This window comes from Sitophilus oryzae, unplaced genomic scaffold (assembly GCF_002938485.1).
Source record: "Sitophilus oryzae breed Bouriz unplaced genomic scaffold, Soryzae_2.0 scaffold_1449_pilon_pilon, whole genome shotgun sequence".
Taxonomy (NCBI): domain Eukaryota; kingdom Metazoa; phylum Arthropoda; class Insecta; order Coleoptera; family Curculionidae; genus Sitophilus; species Sitophilus oryzae.
Window position 1 is genome coordinate 1,305,529 of NW_022146114.1, and position 17,680 is coordinate 1,323,208.

The 17,680-nt window shown below is 32.3% G+C and overlaps 1 protein-coding gene across 1 annotated transcript in view; it reads left to right on the forward strand.

Moving 5' to 3' along the window:
* LOC115877399 (transcription factor collier) overlaps positions 1–15,868 on the forward strand; it is a 243,901-nt gene extending 228,033 nt beyond the window's left edge. Inside the window, exons 14-15 of the mRNA XM_030893548.1 lie at positions 2,478–2,708; positions 15,205–15,868. Of these exons, the coding sequence (XP_030749408.1) occupies positions 2,478–2,708; positions 15,205–15,311 (338 nt within the window). The 3' untranslated portion in view covers positions 15,312–15,868. The remainder of the gene's footprint in view (positions 1–2,477; positions 2,709–15,204) is intronic.
* The last annotated feature ends 1,812 nt before the right edge of the window (positions 15,869–17,680 follow it).

The following is a 17,680-nucleotide window of genomic DNA, read 5'->3' on the forward strand; positions in this document are numbered from 1 at the left end:
TATTATAGTATAACTTTTAAAGTTTTTTTTAACATAAACTAGGTAAACGCCTCTTATTACTGCGTTTCGTGTAGACCTTACATCAGTATAGAATAGCTGCAGGTTATGTTCGTAGTTCCAATTTGTTGAGGAATTTTTGGAAATGTATATGTTCTGTGAATTTCTGCAGATGTGTTGTCTTTTGTGGTTCAACATGTTTAGGTCCCTTCCTGTTTAGGAAGTACTCTTCTGCCAGTCTAATCCACTTTTTTAAGCAGTTCTTTGAGATTTCTGAAAAATCTGTTTGTTGTTCCACATATTGGATCTGACTCTGTGAGATATCTTAGTTTATACTATTATAAGCTGCTGTGAATTCTGTTGTTTTATGAACTGTGTTATTAACAGGCAGTTTCAGTATCTTAGTAGTAGAATTTTCTCTATTCTCTTTCTTTTTTTAGTATATACTTTTATTGCTTTGTTGCTGAAGATTGTTTACTATTGTCACCGATCTTATTTAGAACTGATTTATTATTTAGTGCTACTTCCTAATTTTGAATTAGATTAATGATGTTTTTTAGTAATAATTAGAATCGATTTGTTTGTGAACTCTTCATGATCATTACTTCAGAGCGAACATCTACAACATCAACAATGCCTAATTCGGCATCTTTAATAGTGCCGGCTATAAAATGTAGATAGTACTTTTGAGGGTATACATCTTAAGTACGTGCGAGAAATCGCCCTCGCATCATACAAAGCATGGTCCAATAAGAAGCAACTAATTCTACCCTGAAATAAACGCAACCCGGAACATCTTGGATAATATTTGATTTATATCTAAGTTCAATTTTTTTAGACATAACATTGTTGATTGTTTCCAGTATTTTAAATATTGTGAAAACCTAAAATAGCATCTAAAATAAGTAACGTCTTTTAAGCTACACTACAATAGCATTCTATTTACTAACTGCTTTATAAATTAAACAAAGTCTCATATAAATAAGTAATGGTTGGTTCATACTTCAGTTACTAGATCTAATCTGATCATTGAACTTAACTTGCCTTAAGTACTTCGCCTTAATAATAATCAGAAGAACCCTTCACATTCTCATACTTGTTTTAGGAATACTTTAGTATTCGCTTGCCGTCATGGATGTAACAAAATGTTCGAGATTTTGAAATACTTTTAATTTTTTTATAATTTACGCAGTATTGATGAATGGATATTAATTATTACTGGTTAGGTAGGTATTACCAGACCAAAGAATAAATAACGATATACCGTTAGCATCATCCTGACAAATAATATATGAGGAATTCGTATCAGTGCTCAAATAAAACTCTTTTGTCTTCAAAAGTAAAAACAGAAACCTGTTTTCAGTTTCGGAAAAAACCAAAATTCCAACAAATGGACTGACAGGCATGTTATGAGCTACAAAAATGTTTTCTGTAGTTTCTATTCTATACAAACATTTGCCATCACGTCTTCTTTTATTGACGAATTATATGGCAGATATACGGAATTTTTATAATGCACACTAATTGAGTATACAAAAACTAACGCGGAAGAGACCTAGGCATTGTAAGGGAATAGAGATCATTTGAGAGTACAGTAAAACGACGATTAGATTATGGAACTACTAAAATCATGACATTCTTGATGAAAAATAAGATGGATGTACGACCGAAAAATATACCCATGAGATCACGATTTCTCAGACATGAGAATACGACTAAGAAGAAGAAGAAGAAAAATATAGATAAAAACTCACTAGATAGTTGAGTGCCATTTTCGTCAGACGAACACGGTTTAGAAAAATACAGAGACAACTCAGAGACCCTTTGATTTTATACATAACAACTGACCTTTTCGTTGTTGACGAAAACAGTCGTTGGTAACTCGAATTAACCAAAATATTTATTGGATACTCCAGTTGCTGTTTTGTTGAAAACGATGGAATCTCTGCCGTGTTGATGAAAAACGCTTTAACTGCAACTGAGATACAAATGTGTCGTTAAGAAGATTAAGGTATTTTCCAACGAAAGACCAACGAGAAGAGAGCAAAAACTTGAGAATGAAAAGTTGATAATTTAATAAAATACAGTTACAGCTGAAGTGTAAACCTGATGATTATATTATATAAAGGTACCCTATTTACAAATCTTAACAAGAAATGCAATAACTTGTTCAATGCATCATATAACTGTTTTTTCATTAACACGGCTCATGTGGGGATTTACCCGTTTGGGGAAAATCTTTAGAAAAGCCTTAAGAATATAAAATATGTCATATTTCTTACGACAAAGGCTAATGTTAAGAACCCAGTATTGCAACCATAAGCACTGACATTGGTTAATACTGATTCATATTCTTTTTAACTCTTCTACCAGTTAGAATAAAGATTAGAAGTATGAACCAGCTATCTGATCACTTTTTCACTTTGTTTGTTTTGGTTTTAACTGACTCCCGTCCTTTATCTATAGGGTTTTTCTTCTAGATGAGTACGCGCGCGCGCAAAGCAGCAGCGTCAGCCCGAGGGGTGGCGGCTACTGCTCCAACGCGTCCACTCCTCACTCCTCCAACGGTGGCGGCAGCTACGTGGGCGGCAGCGGGAGCGGGGGCGGCGGAAGTCAGATGAACGGGTACGGAGGGGCGACTCCCACGAGCACCTCGATGGGCAACATGCTGCCGGGCAGTCCGTCGGGGGGAATTTTCAATTCAACTCCTAGTAAGTATCATATTAAGTTATTATTGACACTATAGTATAACTTACGCAGTACCAGCTAGTCATCTTTCTGTATATCCGCGTGTGCTTGTGCCTGTTTTCAGCAGTCACAACTCAAGCTTCAATGTACCTAAGTAGATACCCAGGTTTCGATGCAATGATCGTCTGTCTATACCATCTCTACCGACTGGTCAACTTATTGTATAGACAAATATACAATTTGCTTTTCTTATATTATATACAGGTATACTGGGTGCAGATTTACAATACTTCCTATGTGACACAGATTGCTCGTCTCTACCAGTTAGGAATTAACTGCATCAAAGTGTTAGGAATTAACTGCATCAAGGTGCCGAAGTGCGCCGCGGGAAACCTTGCTAAACGTATTTATTTATTAACGAACACTTTTCTTGTGTAGGTATGAACTTAACCTAGTACATACTGTAATTTAGACTGTAGTTAATACCGTACCGAAAAAAAACCTAAAATAAACAAAAATGAACCAACAAACCAAACCAAACGAAAATGTACCTAACCATAGCAATCAAAACACGCTGTAAGCTAAAACGCGTGCCCGATGAGGGATTGGAGTGCATTTTGCTGCAGTGCAATTCCTAACTGGTAGAAACGAGCAATCGGTGTCACAAAGGAGGCATTGTAAATGTGCATACCGGGTGCGTCTCAAAAGTGGATCACCCTTATAATTTTTTTATTTTTTGAGATAAAAAAAAACATATTTATTATTTGACATAAATTAGGATTGATTAACATATTTAATTGTTTTTGTTCGGTTCGTGTTTCACCGGAAGTGACTACAATCTTTTCTCCTCGGTATATTTTTACTTTATTCGATAGAAAAAAATGACACATCATATGTGAACTTTTGACATTTTAGCTTAAAAAAATCGTATTTTAAATTTCAATCTAGAATGCCATGGCTATGTTAATATGGATCGTCTAATGTTTTTCGTGTCTTGTCCTGGCCGTTTAAAATATGCATAAATCGTTTTTTAATCATATCTCAATTTTTTCAAATGGAACAAGGGTGTTTCATTAGCATATTTGGAAAAAACATTTTTAATAAGTACCACTTTAGTATATAATAAGTGTAATTTAGTACCACACACTTGGTATTTCGAGTCAAATTGTCGTTATGAATCGCATGCTACAATTTCAATTAAACCATATGCGAAAATGTCAAAATTTGACATATGCTATGACATTCTATTCAGAGTGTCATTTTCTATCGAGTAAAGTAAAAAAAATACCGAGGGTGTCATTTAAAAATCAAAAGTTTGAATCATTTCCGGTGAAACAGGAAGTCATCTAAAACAATTAGTAAAAGAGGTTTTTTGATTTTAAAATCTAAAACCATAATAAACGTAGAAAACTATTTTGTTAAGCTAGGTCACCCTGAAGGACCTTCTAGTTAGTTTTCTTTAAAAAGTGATTCAAACTATAACGCAGTAAATTAATAATACGAACACTGCGTGTCGTCAACGTTATACAGTTGTCTTTTGTTAAAAATCATCAATCAAAAGTATCAAAACATCTTTAAAAAGTCAAATTAAATAAAACTACAAAGATCCTTCATTTGCCAAAAATGGAAATAATGTCAAGCCCATATCTAACAGTAACGCAATAAATCAGACAGCTAATCATTTAGCGAGGCAATTTTCGTTTTCGCCAAGCTAATTCCTTATTATTTTTCCACATTTGTTAGCCCTTAACTTGGGCGCGGGTGCATAAATACATAAATAACTAATAATAGTCCTTCGTACGCACAGTGCGACCGGGTCGAGCTGCGCTGGTGTCAGATTTTTAATAGAGGGCTCGCATATGGTCCGCGATAATACGCCCTTTTTAAGGGACGACATAAAGGGCCGGAGCCACTTCACTCACCCGACCCCCTCACAGGCGACGGCAATCCCTTTATGAGGGCTTAATGAAAGGTACTTGGCGATCGTGGCGCAGATAAAAAAAATAAACAATGTTTTCGCCCCTTGGTCCATATGGTACAGCTACCGAGATCGGATGGTGGAGTTTAGATAATCCCTTTTGTGGTTGCTAGATAGAAAACAATACTACTTTAATTTTAGATAATTACTGTTCTTTAAATGCAAAAAAGGACAGTAACACCACTATAGTTTTTTTAAAAGCCAGCTAAGATAGTACCGCGTAGTAATAAAATATTCTTAGTAGTAGACAAATATTGCAGTTCATTGCTTTATAAAAAATCTCATCCTTTTGATTGAAATAAAATATTATATTGTGTAGAGAAATCAATAAAAGTTGGCGTGCCTGTCATCAAAAACGCCGAACCAATCACCAAATTAAATTTCTAATGTACCGGGCGTTTCCCAAAAGTGATACTACTCCTATAACTTTTTCTCTGATAAAAAAAAACGAAATTCGATAGATGATATATTTCGGTATTGATTGACGCATTCAAATAAGTAGTTTCGGCCACTTCCTGTTTTACCGAAAATGACTATAACTTTTGATTTTCAAAGGTTACCCTCTATATTTTTATACTTTATTTGAGAAAGAGAGTGACATAATCAGATACCAACTTTTGATATTTTTAATTTTATTTTTAATTTAAAAAAATAACATTTTAAATTTAACTATAGATTGGAATGGCTGTGCTAAAACCTTGAATTTTTAATCAATTAAGGAGCTTTGGAAAAATAGATCTAATGTTTTTAGTATATTTTCTTGGCCTGTTTAAAGCCGCCCTAATCGTATTTTTAGTCATAATTCATTTTTTTAAATGTCGCTCAATATACAAGCATATTTGGAAAAAGCATTTATTTACGAAATATTTGGTACCACATATATTCGAATTAAACTCTCGTTACATTTACGGCCGTATTACTGACATTTAAAATTTATCATTTATAAGCTATTTTTTAAGTAAAAATATCAAAAGTTGATATATGATATGCCATTCTATTCAGAATGCCATTTCGTATCAAATAAAAAGTATAACTATACTGACGCTACCATTTAAAAATCAAAATTTGTTGTCATGTCCGGTGAAACGGGAAGTGAACGAAGCTAATTGAATTCGTCAATCAATCCTTATCGTATTTTTGTAAATAAAAAAACGAGATTTGTTTTATCCAAAAAAATCCTTATGGGTTTTTCGCCACTGCACTGCAAGAAAAATCTACAAAATAAAATAGTTATTTTTTGTAAACACTTCTGCGTTAAACCTAAACGGACGCTGCTTGTCAGAAGTTGTGTTTACAGTAATAAAAATTTGCCTAACAAAGAAAAAAATGCTTAACGTTTCAGAAAGTTTTCTCTTTCCGTCGTCGGAAGCAAAAAAATATAAAGAATCAAGAAAAAAACTATTTAAAATATTTAAATTGAACTATTCGAGAACACTTTACTTTTTAAAACAGATACTGTAAACAGAACTTCTGACAAGCAGCGTCCGTTTAGGTTTAACGCAGAAGTGTTTACAAAAAATAACTATTTTATTTTGTAGATTTTTCTTGCAGTGCAGTGGCGAAAAACCCATAAGGATTTTTTTGGATAGATGAATCCGCCACATAGGTATAGACATTTTTTACAATTTGAGATTTGTTTTGTTAGTATATGACATAAATTAGGATTGATTGACATATTCAATTGTTTTTGGTCACAAATGACACCCTCGGAATATTTCTACTTTATTTGATAGAAAATGACACTCTGAATAGAATGTCATTTTCGCTTAAAAATCGTATTTTAAATTTCAAGCTAGAGAGCCATGTGTTAGAGAGCTGTGTTAAAAATACTAATTTTTAATGAAGGAGCCTTGCAAAAATAGGTTTGATCATCTAATACTTTTCGTGTCTTGTCCTGGTCGGTTAAAAGATACCCAAATCATATTTTTAATCATATCTCAAGTTTTTCAAATGGAACAAGAGTGGCTAATTGGTATATTCGAAAAAAGCATTTTTTACGAATAATTTGGTACCAGACACACAGTATTTCGAGTCTAATGTCAGTCTAATAAGATATGTCATATTCTATTGTCACTAGAGTGTCATTTTCTATGGAATAAAGTAGAAATATACCGTTGGTGTCATTTAAAAACCAAAAGTTGTAGTCATTTCCGGTGAAACAGGAAGTGACCAAAAACAATTGAATACATCAACAATCCTAATTTATGTTATAGACCAAATTTCTTTTATTAATCTGAAAAAATAAAAAGTTTTGAAAAGCACACGTTTGAAAGACATGGTATAAGAATTCATTTGAAATTTAGAGCGCACTTTTTCCTTTGTCATAATCTCATACCCTGTTAAAAAAAGGGCACGCTGTCGCATCAAGTGAACGAACTGGTCGATAAAAAAGGCTTTATGTTGGTGGTCATGGGAAATGTCGGCGATTGTCATAATTTTTTTATTTGATTTTTGTCTCGTTTCTACCAAATTATTTTGAACAGGAAAGTGATCATGGCGACTGACATTGAAACTATTACTTAAGTTTTGAGACTTTTATTGAAAATACAGAGATCTTTTAGCGCCTTTTAGCTGCGCTGAGTATCAGTTTCGAGACTCACAGTGGAATCTCACAAAAAGTGAAGACTAATGTTAACCAATTAGAACTTTACATTTTTCAACTTTCATTCAGAAAACTTGCAATAATTTCATTTACAGTGGTTTCACATGCGACGGACCGTCCGTCGCGGACGCTCCGCTCCATCTGAAAGCAGTGTTAATTGGAATTTGTTTTTGTTATAATGTAGAGATAAAAAAATGTACCAAATAAAGAAGAGATAAAAATCATACCAAATAAACTTTTAGTCGCGTGATTAAGCTTGACCGGCACAGCGTTGACCAGTTTTACATATTTTATTTTAATTAAATATTTTAAGAAACAAAAATAAATTAAGTATAAATATATAAACAGTTATTATTTACATCTACAAAACTCATCTCACAGCACTTAAGGGATATAAAAGGCTATCACTACCGCTTTCACGTTCAAAATATTCTAATAAAGATGCAATGAGTTTTTTTACGGCTATTAAGCTATCTCAAGCACTTTGCTCTAAAAGGTGTTCTAAAAAGAACAATATTCGATTGCAAGGTCTGCTAGTAAACACTTTTATGCTTAAAGTATCACAACACTCTTTATTTAAACCAAAAACTCGTAATACAAAACTAAAATGCCAAAACGAATGACATAAATAAATAAATGCGGCAACTTGACATTTTTTACAGCAGAGCTGCCACCTGAATCCCCAGCGCACAAATTAACTACAACAGATGCGAAAGAACACCGAATTACGCGTTCAGGTTTCTGTGACCTTCAGAAAGAGTTCGCCGAATTAATCCGCATCAATGTATAGTTGGGGTTATTATTTGTTTGGGTGAAAATAATCTGCACCAATATGTTATCGAGGCATACAAAAAGGTCCACAGACTTCGAGACATACGAAAAATCAAGTCCATTCAGCGTGTATCGCAATTTTCACACCTTAAAAATTAGTTTTTTATAGCTATAGCAACTGTAGCGACTATGAAAAAAAGCTGTGTGATTTTCATAGAAAATAAGGGCACCTGTAATTCATTTGAGAATGTTATAAATCGCTAAAAGAGGTTTCAAATCTCTTGGATTTCTATTAATATTAAATAAATTTTATTAAAAATTGAACTAAAATTGTTAGTATCATTAAAAACAATTCAAATTCAAAAATTGTTTCAGTCAAATTCCCTCATTTAAAGTGAATATTAAAGTAAATATAAATACAGCTCATTCTAAGCTCTACTTATCTTTAAGAAAAATTTAAATCATTGTTGCAATTGGGCCTTAATACCATTTCGAATGAACAATAGTATTAATAATGTACATTATAATAATAATAAATTTTAATCATAGTGTGTATTAAAACTACTAAAACCCTTTTAAATTGATATTATATTAACAACTTTTGTTTTTTAATCCAAAAAAAAGTTACCAATTTTCTCAATCAGAATATTTGCGGTCCTGAAAAGGACCTCCGTTTTCCCATGTCCGTCAAGGTAGGTAATGGGTAAACGGTAAAAAAACAGGATAATGAAATTTAAAAAATTACAAAAATTGTTCAAAAGTGCCTCCCTCTTGCATTAAACAATAACCCAAATGATCATAAAATCCCCTCCACACATTGGATAACATATCAGGGGTGACAGTGTCAAAGGCATTAAATATTTTCTGTCTTAACTGCTCCAAGTTTTTAATTTCTTCATGGCCGTAAATTTTAGATTGTATGTACTCCCATAAAATCATTCACCGAGAAGTCAGGCGAAATTAAATGTCAGTCTAAACAAAACTGTAATTTTTGAAAACTTGTCAAAATTTGGACACACGCTAACTGGACTTGATTTTCCTATGTCTCGAAGTCTGTGGACTTTTCTGTATAATCTCACAGTAATTTAATAGATTGCTCGTCATATTATATCAGCTCGTAGGAGATTAGGAAAAAAAAAGATATTTATAGTTTAAAAAATAATTTATTTAACAAAATTTAATTAAAGACGTGACAAAATAGTTACATTTCTATTGGTTCTATCGGACTTTTTTCGACTGTATAAATCTTTATTTTTTGTACTAACTTTAATGCATAAAATATTTTCAATCTAATAAATAATTTAATGATGTAAATAAGAGGAAATTTCTCACATGGGTGGTCAAATTCTATAGTTTTCATTATATCAAACAGCCTCTGAATGTTTTATTCAGTGCAAAACTCATCAAAATTTAATATAAATAATTTTTCCAGCCCGTCAAAAAAAAATGAACAAATTTTTCCACTTTCATGATCAAAGGCTTTTAAATGGGTAAATAATTTCAAGTTATCCAGAGATTCGGATTCTTTTGCAAATTTTAGACAAATATCACATTGATGTGTGATGAAAACTTAGAAATAACAGTTCAAAAGTTCAACAAAAATCCTACACGCGTTTTTAAAAAGAGACATATAACCACGCACTATGTCATTCCAGCAAGTGAAAATTCCTAAACCGTTAATCCAATCGCATTGGGACGAATTTTATTCGATTCAGCTTAATAAAATACATCAAATAACATGATTTAATAAATTTATTTAAAAGTAAACTGAGCACCAATTGAAACGTAAAGTGAAAATTTTTGCATCAAGTTGAACTTCTTGTATTTTCTAAACTATTGAGGCATTTTGAATTGCTAGCCAGATTCTGAAACGCTTTTTTATCGACTGTCGAACCGTTCTTTGCAGTTTATATAATTATTGGCCAATACCCATAATACAGGGTAAAACAAAAATGCGTGCATTTTTTACAAAATTTTAAGTGACCTCCATTTTGTGGGGGGATGGAGGATTTCCATTATTTGTGGGTATTTTAAAAGAGCTGTTTTATACCTCGGGACATTTTTGAGTTTTTTTGGGGTATCGCTCTCCATTGCGATGTTTTCCTTTTTTTTTATGATTTTCGGTAAGGTTTTAATTCTAATAAATTTATCTCATTATGAAATTAATATATTATTTTTTTTATGAATTTATATTTTTTAGTATATTGATATTATAATTATTTCCTGATTAACTCGCCAAGCTGCAAACTCTTTATTATATGCAATGTGTAACACACATTCCATGAATTTTATGCGAGCGTGCAATGGAGAGAAGCCCATCTGTATCGCCTTGTTTGCCCCTGGTTTACTTTTCACTAGTTCCAAATTATTAAAATCTGAAGGCTTACCATTACATACACAACAAACAGCCATTGATGATGCTCCAACCACTGTTTGCGCAACTTTTCCATCTATCATATTCAATACTAGGGTGTGGTTAACAGTGAAAGTTTTTCCCGTTAACTTGATGACGGAAGGTGTCAAATTCGAAATTTCCCGTTCCATTCTTTCCACTTCATTTCGTATTACCTCTGCTGTTCCTTTGATATATTCAAATTTAAGAGGCCGACAAAATCGTGTAGAGGATGGTCTATGATTTTCCCAACGAACTATGGAAGCATCGTGGTTTTCAGATAAGGACAAGGGCACAACTGACGTCAAAAACATGTTTGCATCTGTGACGTTTTCATCGGAGAGTGTTTGTTTGTATTGAGAATGTCCTGATGAACCATCACATCCCCGTTTTGAAATCAGTGTGAGTTCACTTTTAATCATGCACAATTCATTCTCCGTTTTTCCTTGTATAATTCTCGCCACAGTATGATCCAATAAGCCTTGCAAAGTGACTTTACCACAACTTTCTGTTATTTCCACCGTATTAGGGTAACACTGTTTTTTTTGAATCAAGTAGTTGCAAATAGGGCGGGAAAATATTACAGCCTACTTCCTTAACACATTTTCTTAATATTTCATATTGATATTTTGTTAAAGATGCGTCAAAAATTAAACCCAAGGCTTTTTTAGAATCAATATACCTCATAGTATCAGCTTGTTTTTCTTTTTTTATTTGTTCTGCTGCTGCGATTATCAATTCATCCGAAAAATCCTCTCGAAGTTTTTTTATTTTATTTTGCTTACTTCTTTTACACAAATCTTCAAAAGGTTTCTCTGGGCGACCTCCGACAGACTTAAGGGATGACTCGTTTTCGGATTCATGATCAGATTCAGGAAAATTAACCAAAACTCGCCCTGCAACCACTCCTATACTTCCGAAAAAATCGTTTTCACATGATGCACTTCTCTCTCAATTTTTGGCAAAGTTAGGTTGAAATCGTTTTTATGGCTCCAGTTACCAGCAACAACCGCTCTCCTTGTAATTCTGGATACTGTTCCCTTAAACCTTGCTCTAAAGGGTACTCGCGGTTAAAGAGTAACTCGCACACAACACTGTATGGTATCACAAATTGCGACATGTTTACTATCCAGCTAATAAGACAAATCCAACAACAATACTGATAAAGTTTCATATCAAAATTTATCTAAAATCGGTTTTCGGCATCCGCAAAAATGAAGAAAGTAGTTTTAATTTTTTTCACACCGTTTATCTTTTATTTTAAATTTTTAACAAACTTGGCCGAATCTGGCGATAAAATTTATAGAATCACTACTTTAACAGTTGCTTTTTTTAGTCAAATTAATCCGAGACCAAAGCTTGGTAAAGCCTGATTAAAGTAAGAAGTAAAGTAATTTTATTAGAAATAGGTTCAACCTAAACTGCACCAATGGCACGGTATATTTTGGCAAAATGATTTTTACTTTTAATGCCCATGGATAAACGAAACAGTTCCTGGGTAATACCGATTTTTAGGAATTAAAAGAAGGGCTGTAAAATATTACTTGTTTTCGCTTTATTTTTGCGCGTTTCGTATATTAAGAAAATTGTCAAAAAGAGGTGCTGTAAAATCAAAACTAGTAATTAAATTAAAAAAGTAATATTATTATATTGTCTTTGAACTAACTCGATGTAAGATGGGATAATTTAAACCCGATTTAACGCCCTCTATTTTGGTTTTTTTTTCCATTGCCGAAACCACTGTGCGACGTGCATTCATCAAATATTTTGATAGCGTTTCTCCATCTAACTGTGGGGCCTGGGTTTATCTAGGCAACACATGTGTTTCAGTTGCTTTAAACGAATGTCTTAAATGATAATAAAGTAATTGTAACTCTGGCATTATGTTGGTAGATGTAATTTGATGCAAGATGAGCTGGACATGGTGATAATATGGCCATAAAATATTCCAGACAGTTGTTAACATGCTTGTATTTAATATCCGTATTATCAATAAACTGACTTGAAGCGTACAATGTACACGTTTGTATGTACCAATCCTGACAGTAAAATATAAATCCAAGTTTTCAAATAATGTTATTATAATGGAGGTATTAATAATAATAAGTAAATTGGTATTATTTAAAAATGTTGATATATCAAACATTCATTTTTATAAATACAACTTTGCTTTTTATTTATTTTTCTATATTTTACATATATTAGTTTGCTTATGTGTGTTATTTTTGCTTTTTGGCTTGCACAGAACATTATTATAAGGGTACGCACGGCACTTGTCTTGACAAAGAAAAAAAAACGCTTTCGCTCCGGTATTTAAAGGATCGGACTCGCCGAATTACCCTCCTACTCCACGGCCCTGTTCCACCATCAAAACGTTACGGGCTGGCACCGACAGCAGTTCAATAATAAATAAGTATTAGTATTTTTATTACAATATTTTTCTCCTTTTTAATTTTGTCTTTTTGTGACTTTGCTTGACTTTCCTGTTTGAGTGCAGTTTTTTGCCGTTAAATATTTATATTTGCGTTTGATAACTGTAATAAAAGCTAATTAAAACTCTATAAAGATAATATATAGGTGAACTCACGGATGATGATGCATCGGATAGGCATTTATCATTTCAGTGCAAATTAGGTGATAGATTTTGCCCAAAAGTAGTATTAGAACCTCAGTTATTTTAATAGGTATCAGCAAAATAAAAACACTAAATCACCACAATACACCGAAACACTTTTACACTGGACGCGCGTTAATTTATAATCATATGCTGATGATGCTAACATGATTAGCGAAACGCGCGTCCAGTGTAAAAGTAAAAGTGTTTTGGTGTATTGTGGTGATTTAGTGTTTTTATTTTGCTGTGTAACACCAAAGGTTCCAACCCTCAACTGTAAGGTATCAGCATCATCGTCATCATTTTCAGCTTATTCAACCATTTCCAATTATCGTGTAGCCCAACTCTTTGTAGTTGGGCACATTGTTGTCTATTGTTGGCTGTGCGGGCCCAAGTTATCCCTGCTAATTTCCTAATATCATGATCCCATCTCAGGTTAGGTCTTCTTCTAGGTCTCTTAATCTCCATTGTTGTTCGTTCCATCTGTTGTCCGTTCTTCTTGTCAGGTGTCCTGCCCATTGCCATTTGAGGGAAATGACCTTGTGGATGACAAAAACATTACCTGCATCTTTTGTCGTATCCACTCTATTCTTTTACAGTCTCTCGTGGTTATTACCAGCATATTTCGTTCCATTGAGAGTTGTGCGACCTGCAGTTTTTTTATGATGTCCGTTTTAAGGGTCCATGTTTGGTCATGACCGGTAGTACACATTGGTGAAATGTGTTCTTCTTTAGATTCTTCTTTAGAATTTTAATAGGTATATCCCCTGTTATTAAATTTTAAGAAACTGTCTTATTTTTCATAATTTTTGACTATACTATTATATTTTACAACCTTCTGTCAGTTGAACAAAAATGTTATTTATAAATTTAAGTTGGAACTGTAACTATGATTTAAAAATAAGACCTTAAAGTAATATCATTTAATTATTTATTTTTTCTATTGTTAATCGTCATCATCCTCATTATTATCATCATCATCTTTTCCTATAATCATGGTTGCATCTTAGGTTTTGTCTTCTTCAATGACCCTTAATTCCTCGTGGATACTATTCTATAATTTTTGTGGGCCATTCATTGTTCGTCCTTCTTGCCAGGTATTGTACCCATTACCACATGAGGAATTTGATTCTATGAATGCTATTACCTGGGGTTTTTATCATATCTAATCTATCTTTTTTCTACATTTTTTACAGGTTTACTTCATTATTCCAACATTATGTATTTACAAAATAAAACTCTATTTGTCCATAATACACCAAAACATTTTTACTTTTGCACTGGACTAACTATGTTAGCATCATTGCTTAACTATGTTAGCATCATCAGCAGATAATTAAAACTCACAGTATTTTATATTGCTGTTATAACACCAAAGGTTTCAACCCCCCAACTGTAATTATGTATTTAGTTCCACTGAGTGTTGTGTGACTTGCAGTTTCCTTATGATGGCGGTTTTAGGTGTCCAGGTTTTGCATACATATGTCATGACTGGTAGAACACATTAGTCGAATGTTTTCTTCTTCAGATAGAGTGGCTTTCTAGATTTGAATATAATTGAGTTTCTGCCATAAGCACTCCAAGCTAACTTCATTCTTCTGTTGATTTCTGATAGTTTCCTGAGCTATGTTTTATTTGTCCCAAACCTCTATTCCATTACTATTTTCAGTATTTTGTTATTTATTAGAATCTCCGACGTCTATAAGGACATCCGCTGATCATAACAATAAGCAGCAAAAATGAAGCAAAAGGAAACAAAATGAGTATGTGCTCAATTCAAATAATGTTACCAACCATCTACTAACCAAATCCACAACATTTGCATTTTATTACCAAAAATTAATTTCATATTTCTTCTTCTTGTTCAAAAAAAGTTCAAAGTCATAACTGTTACCAATTTGAGATAATTCATAATATGGCAATCCCCACATTGTTCTTCCAAGTTACTACAAGTGTTGGCATATCTTAATGTTAAAAAAGTGTCGACAGGTTGACCAGAAACGTGCATTATTTTTTCATACCTGATATTTTTGAAACTAACCATTTTTTCGAGCTGTTGTTTAAAATGTCGAAAATAAAAACGACCCGTCTCTATTATTTGTTATGAAACAGGGCATACCTCATACACCTTTTTAATTATATTGTATTTTTTATTGTTGCAGGAATGTCACTTGTGTCGTCACCTTTCGCCTCTATGAACCCGTTCGCATTACCCACATGTAACGCCCAAGCCTATGGTTCGGCTGCTCTCGTAGGACCAACGAAATAACCCGACGATATAGCTGACTCTGTGTCCATTACAGACACATCTCTATAGTATTTTATCATCCTGCAAATTGCGAAAATGAAAAGTTGGCCTTAGTTATTGACAAAAAAAACTTTTTTAATAAATTACCGCTATCGAAGAAAACTGTGAGGACGTGGCAACTTTTTATTTTCGACGAATCACATTTTAGTGCAATTTTTCCTACAAATTTTGCCAAAGACTTTTTAGATATTAAGGAAAGTTATTTTGTGCTATCGGTTACCACTCATTCCTAGTTTTGTATTTCATAATAGCATTCTTTCAGGGTTACATATAGGTAATTACATATAATTGAATCAAAAACGAATCAGAAACTTGATTTTCAAAAACAAGCTATAAATGCTGTAAGCTGTATAAGATGCATCTATCAACATTTATTAACAACAATAATTGTTACTGTCATAAAAAGTATTTTTTCATTGGAAGGACTACACATATCTCGGACATTTTTAAGGGGGACATTTTAACTAAAGAATAATTAGTAATAATCGGGTATTTCAAAAAACATGTGCCATCTCTCGTGGGGAGATAGATTCCTCACGTAAAAACAATATTTAATTTTCATATCAACATAGGTCCGATTCTGCTTTGTTTTCTAGCTACAGGCTGTTAAAATCTTAATATTTTTTCGATTTATTATAATTTTCTTCCAAGTACTTTTTGATTTTTGAATGTATTCTTCAGGGTAAAAGTTACTATAAATACGACATATTAAGGCTAAAAAAGTGTCGCCATATTCACCAGTGACGTGCATATGCGTTATCACTGGAATATTTTTCTATTAAAAGCGTGTACACCACTGACTTTTTTTAACTTTAAGGCCGATTAAAAGTTGTCTCTTGATATTTTGTCGATTTCGGCGTCCTTGATGAGATAAACGCAATTTTATTAATTTGCCTTGTTCCAAGTCTAATGCAACCTTAAAAAAAGTTTGAAATCATTAACTTACGAAAGTTTTAAATAAGTACTCATTGATTCCTCATCAAAAAAAATATGAAAAAAAGTTCCTATAAACATGGGTATGGAAATGCATAGTTTTAGAGTTACAGGATGTTAAAACTTTTTAAAATTAGATTTTTTGTAATTATCTTAAATACCATGATTTTTTATTTGAAATTGCTGTAGGTTCGACTAATAGTAATAATAACTAATAGTAATAATATTTAATAATAAATTAGCTAAAATATACAATTTATTAACATTTTTATTTTAATTTTATTAATTGTGATTAATAACAATTGTGTTTCTCTAATCAAGGAGGGAGGGATGATAATTCGACAAAACATCAAGAGATAACTTTTAATTGGCATTAAACGGCCTACATAATTTTGATATCAAAAGAAAAAAGTCAGTGGCGCACATGTTTTTTTTGAGAATTATTCCAGTGGTAAGCCACATGCACGTCCCTGATGGATTTATCGACACTTGTTTAGCATTAAAATATGTAGCACTTATAGTAACTTATACCCTGAAAATTTCGCTCGAATCACTAAAAGTACTTCGAAGAAAATTATAATAAATCGGAAAATTATTAAGATTTTAACACCCTGTAGCTACGAAACAAAGCAGAATCGGACCTATATTGATATGAAAAATAAATCTTATTTTTACGTGAGGAATCTCCCCACGAGAGATGGCACATATTTTTTGAAACACCCTGTATATGTAACCCGATTTATATCATAATATAGAAATAATAACTATCAATCTGTGATCATATAATACTTATGAAACATTACATTTTCTTCGCACATCTATCTATATTTAAATAAAACTTTGTGAAAATATACAGGATGTTTTCAAAATATTTCATTATGCTTTAGTTGAATTTTTGCAACATGCATATCATAAATCAATTTCTTAATAGCTCATAGTTAAAACTCTCAAAAAGTCTGATTTTTATCTGCTGAATTAGATTAATTCAGACTAATATAAGTAATATTAAAAACATCCTGTATATTCGGTTTTATAGCATAATTATATAAAATTTTATTGGCATAACATTTGGTGAACTATTTTAGCATATCGTACGAAATTTATACTTATTATAAATTGACATAAAAAACAAACTCAAAGTATACATATCGCTTCAAGCTGGGATTCTAAAAAACAAAAGCATAACAAAAGATTATAGTATATCTCTATAGTTTTGTAAATTATTCGTTTTGTATATAATGTATAGAATATATAGTGTAAAACGTCGCAAAAGTAACGGTTTTTTCTAAATATTGTACAAATCCGTACGGATGTAGAATTTCTTAGGGTTCAACTACAACGAGAAATCGTAATATATATATATGAAAGAAAGTCAACCATATCATTTTAGTCAACTT